This window comes from Hemibagrus wyckioides, linkage group LG24 (assembly GCF_019097595.1).
Source record: "Hemibagrus wyckioides isolate EC202008001 linkage group LG24, SWU_Hwy_1.0, whole genome shotgun sequence".
Classification (NCBI taxonomy): domain Eukaryota; kingdom Metazoa; phylum Chordata; class Actinopteri; order Siluriformes; family Bagridae; genus Hemibagrus; species Hemibagrus wyckioides.
In genome coordinates this window covers 16799956-16805267 of record NC_080733.1, presented here as the reverse complement: position 1 = coordinate 16805267, position 5312 = coordinate 16799956, and the positions used below count along the sequence as shown (strand labels likewise).

The following is a 5312-nucleotide window of genomic DNA, read 5'->3' as shown; positions in this document are numbered from 1 at the left end:
AAGTGAGGAACTTGACTGGCCTGCACAGAGTCCTGACCTCAACCCGAAAGAACACCTCTGGGATGAATTAGAGCGGAGACTGTGAGTCAGGCCAAAAGTTTTGGAACGTCTGTCTTTACATGCACATGAATGTAATATGGAGTTGACCCCGCCCCTTTAACAGCTTCAACTGTCCTGGGAAGGATTTCCACAAGGTTTAGGAGTGTGTTTATGGGAATTTTTGATCATTCCTCTAGAAGCGCGGCCATTTGTGAGGTCAGGCACTGATGTTGGACAAGAAGGTCTGGCTCACAGTCTCCCCTCCAATTCATCCCAAAGGTGTTCTATGGGGTTGAGGTCAGGACTCTGTGCAGGACAGTCAAGTTCCTCCACACCAAACTCACTCATCCATGTCTTTATGGACCTTGCTTTGGTCACAGGTATTCCCACACCAGAACCAAAACCTTTGTTCCCACAAAGAGTATGAAATTGTCCAAAATGTCTTGGTATGAAGCTGAAGCATTAAGAGTTCCTTTCACTGGAACTAAGGGGCGGAGTCCAACCCCTGAATTCAATGATTTGGAGCGGTGTCCCAATACTTTTGGCAATATAGTGTATATTCCAGTGTTCTATATAACTATAAACAGTTCTTGAATTAAATCACTCTGGTGTTATAACATGTCAGGATGTAATCCACTGCACAGGAAGATTTCTGAAATTGGAATTTATTTCCTAACTATACATATCCAACATCATTTCTATATCTGTGCTGCTTTACATATTAAAATTAATGAGGAAACGTCAATATAATATCGCAAACGGAAAATATATTACTGAGATCATAGTGTAAATCATAAGAAAAAAACAAAAACAATACTGATGAACGAAACGCTGGCCCGCCCCTCCCCCGCTCGGGAACAGAATTGAAGGGGGGATTCCCGGGGTGACCCTCAAGTCAGTGGTGTTCGTTAATCCTGCGAGCTGAAACAGGACGAGAGGAGGAGAGGAGAGGAACTGGGTTCGGAGGAAACGCTGAGCGTATCGAGTCCTTTCTCTTCCCGTCGCTCCGGGGCGGCTCCGCGGTTAGCGTCAGTCTCTGAGGCGGCGCGAGGTTAAGAAAAAACGCCGCTGTGCTCCTGGAAGTGGCTCCTCTGCAGCACCTTGACGTGATGCTCGTATATCTTGAGGGCGGGGCCGAGTCTGATGGACAGGCCTGTCAGTACGTCACTGCGCTGCATCAAGAGAAGAGACTTCCCGTCGATTTCCTGCGGAAGATTCGAGGAAAAGATCGTAACAGATTTTAACGAATATCAGTCAGTCAATATGTGCTAGAAAACAACAGCTCTAATTAATCATCAATTCAGAAATTATACTAATAACGTTTTAAAATCCTTGCTACATTAAGTTCACAGGATTTATTCAGCGGTGTCTCCAATTTGTGATCGATGTCAGGGTGCAGAGAGAACTTTCTCTCATTCTTTTTGGTTTCGCCCGAAATATTTTCTTGGTATTCTGCAGCATATGACCAGGTTTTCCTGCCCGGAGTGGAATTGGCCGTCTTTGGCTGCTCTGATAGTTTCATCTTTGCCTTATTATTTGCTGGACATGGTGGTGGAGTGGAAATCTACTGAAAAAATTCCCCCATGTTTTCCTAACGGTAGGACTTTAATGAAGCAAAAATGAAGCAAGTCCCTAAAAAAAAACTTCCAAAGTCTGTGGTCCCTTCCTCCATCTTTTATATGATTCAAGATTTTGGATTTCTGTGCTGATTTCTACCCCCCTGTTTGTGATCTGTCCTTCTCTTCTGTACTTTATTCAGGCATTTAATGTCATTTATCTCTCCTGGCCTCCTCTTTGTTTCTACTTATTTTGTGTTTTTCATGTTGTTCTTTTTTTTTGCTGTTATAATAGAACCAATAAAATATAATACAGCAAAAAAAATCCCTGCACGATTTACAGATGTTTCAGTTACACACTGATTTTCCTCTTACTCTCTCCAAACAGATGTAAGAATACCAAGTGTTTACATTAAGCCACGCCCACAAAACTATATAATAGGCAAAGCTCAAACAAAAGGATTTCGGTGATCATTGAAGCCAATAAGCGATGCAACTTGCAGAGTTTTACAATTTTTTTGTGGAGAACTACTTGAACTAGTGAAGCACAGGATTCTACTTTTAAACTCCTAGCAGTGAAGACACACACTTATGGCTTTCTCTGAGAGTGGTATTCATGATCCACACACGTGAACGTTAAAGGGTTTTGGCTGAACACGCGATGATGTCACACGACACATCACGGCACAAATCTGTGGAAAATCTGCATCATTTCGGGAAAAAATAAACCTCAAGATCTTCCTGACATCATGGAGTTAGCTTAATTTTTTGGTTCATTTCTGCGATCGCGAAATCCCTGCGTTTACAAAAGCTGAAAACGACGAACTGGTGAGAGCGAGGAAGCATGAGGAAATCTTCCAATAATGCAGCTCGGCCATGGCAGAGCATCAGAGACACCAGACACACACTAACGCTTCCACCTTTTAGAGGGGGCCATTACTTTAGTCCCGATCGGATGGAAAAACACAGAGAGAGGCTGATGAGGGAAGGACTGTTTACAGCTGCTATAACGTGAAAACATGCCGTATGAAGCCTAACTGCTGTGTTTAAAGAGGAATTAAACACTGGTGTTGGTGTTGTGATGCAGGAAAATATTATTTTCTCAATAACCTCACACTTGCCAGATGTTTCATTCTGTACAGATGTTAGACTGACCTGCATTCTGAAAGCCATGGCCTGCTCAGGAAAGCCCACAGAGGTGAAGTAGCTGACCACGTCCGCCACGCTCCACTGCAAGAGGTCCTGCGCCACGTCGTCCGCTTTAAACAACCTGTACACACACACACACACTTAGCTTCAAACCTCACACTGAAATTGTATGGCATATTCAACATTGGCATATTCAAATCCATGGGGGCGGAGACAGGTATAATCTAGCTCCTCCTTCTGGGGGGTAGAATCAGGTATAATCTAGCTCCTCCTTCTGGGGGGTAGAATCAGGTATAATCTAGCTCCTCCTTCTGGGGGATAGAATCAGGTATAATCTAGCTCCTCCTTCTGGGGGGTAGAATCAGGTATAATCTAGCTCCTCCTTCTGGGGGATAGAATCAGGTATAATCTAGCTCCTCCTTCTGGGGGGTAGAATCAGGTATAATCTAGCTCCTCCTTCTGGGGGGTAGAATCAGGTATAATCTAGCTCTTCCTTCTGGGGGGTAGAATCAGGTATAATCTAGCTCCTCCTTCTGGGGGGTAGAATCAGGTATAATCTAGCTCCTCCTTCTGGGGGGTAGAATCAGGTATAATCTAGCTCTTCCTTTCTGGGGGGTAGAATCAGGTATAATCTAGCTCCTCCTTCTGGGGGGTAGAATCAGGTATAATCTAGCTCCTCCTTCTGGGGGGTAGAATCAGGTATAATCTAGCTCTTCCTTTCTGGGGGGTAGAATCAGGTATAATCTAGCTCTTCCTTCTGGGGGGTAGAATCAGGTATAATCTAGTTCCTCCTTCAGGGGGGTGGAGTCAGATATAATCTAGCTCCTCCTTTTGGGGGATGAAATCAAGTATAATCGAGGTCTCTCTTTCCTGGAGGCGGAGTCATGTGTAATCTAGCTACTCCTTTTGGGGCGGAGTCAGGTATAATCTAGCTCCTCCTTCTGGGGACAGAGTGAGGTATAATCTAACCCCTCTTCCTGGAAGCAGAGTCATGGGTAATCTAGCTCCTTCTTTTGAGGGGAAGACTCAGGTATAATCTTGCTCCTCCTTCCTGGGGGCAGCGGCAAGGTATAAGTCCGCAGAGTTATCTTAATTCTGTGATCGCAAAATCCCTGCATTTTACAAAAGCTGAAAATGATGATGAAATGAAAAATCACAATTCTCTACTGCTATATTTATACACCCAGAGTGACGTGTCTCCATCAGGGGTTCCATGGGAGGAGCCTGATCACATCTGGCTCTGCCCCCTGGACTTTTTTCTGTTATTAAAGAAGCTAAACACATCAGTAATCACTATGTGTATCATCCTCCAGGTTTCTAAAGCTCAGGATTAGCTGAGTTTCCCCGGGGCTTGATGCTTACCCTCCTCTCTTCATCCCTCCGTTCTTGGCCGTTTCTGTTCCTTGCGTGAGAGGGATGTCATCCACGCTATTACACTTCTTACCTGAGAGAAAACACACACACAGGACGTGAGGTCACATGGAGAAACTGGTGTTTATAGTGCAGTGTGTGTGTGTGAAGATAATCAGACACTCACCCTCCTCCAGGTGGTCTGATCCCACTGCCTCGTCCTGCTGCTGTCCAGCACAAACACACACATTTTTTAAAATACTAAATAAATAAATAAATAAATAAATAAATAAAGGACATATTGTTATACATAATAAAAATCATGACATATTTTTTAACCTTATGATATATGATATGATATGTTTTTATATTTCATTTTTAAATATTAAAAGAAAAAATTAAAACAACCGATAGTAAAAAAAAGTTGTACAAATCTGTACATTTTAAAAAATATATAATAAATAAAGAAGTTGTTATTGTTACTACATTTCAGGTTTATATATATATATATATTTTTTTATATAGATATTTATTTTATATTTATATTTTATTCTATATTATATATTTATTTTTATTTTATTTTAAATATATTTGAATCAAAGAGAATCACTGAAAATGAAATATTTTATTATTATTATTATTATAAATAAATTCATGAATTTATTAAATTAATCTGTATTAATAAATAATTTTAAAGACTAAAAACTAAAATAAACGATTATTATTCTGTTTATTGAAAATAAATGTATTATTATTTCTAACTGTTTTTTTTAACGTAACACTGATGGTTTTTGTTTTAAAACCTTATTATTACATTTACAGACAGAAATATCTGTAAATCTGTTGACTGTGATATAATTCCGTCGTATCGCTCACTCATGACCCCAGTAAAGTGTAATGTGCCTTAAACGAGCACAACATCTATCACATCAGCCGGCGCTGACCGGAGAGACGTCCAGGTGCTTGGATTAGTTGAAGGATTTATATTTATTTCAGTTGCACCTGAACCCAGCGTTAAAGCATTACTGATATTCAGCTCTACTTCAGTCGTGAGATTTCAGTACAGATGTAAACATCTGCCTCGGTGGTTATTGACGTCCTGCAGGAAGCGCATGCTCACCAACGAGGCCGTGCAGTTCGACAGCAGCTGATCAGGAGTGAGCGCGTTCTCGCCCGCCCTCGGTTCCTCCTCCCGCGTCAGAGCGCTACGCTGGGCCG

At 41.7% G+C, this 5312-nt stretch overlaps 1 protein-coding gene across 2 annotated transcripts in view; it reads right to left on the bottom strand.

Annotated features, from left to right (window-relative positions):
• samd1a (sterile alpha motif domain containing 1a) overlaps positions 1–5312 on the bottom strand; it is a 12393-nt gene continuing 7081 nt past the window's right edge. Inside the window, exons 3-7 of one of the 2 annotated variants that reach the window (XM_058378408.1) lie at positions 5215–5312; positions 4282–4318; positions 4107–4188; positions 2751–2865; positions 1–1244 (exon numbers count right to left, since the gene is read on the bottom strand). The exon at positions 5215–5312 is cut by the window's right edge and continues 48 nt beyond it. In XM_058378408.1, the coding sequence (XP_058234391.1) occupies positions 1092–1244; positions 2751–2865; positions 4107–4188; positions 4282–4318; positions 5215–5312 (485 nt within the window). In that variant the 3' untranslated portion in view covers positions 1–1091. Of the gene's footprint in view, positions 1245–2750; positions 2866–4106; positions 4189–4281; positions 4322–5214 lie in introns of both variants that reach the window. The other variant, XM_058378407.1, reaches the window with a different exon arrangement.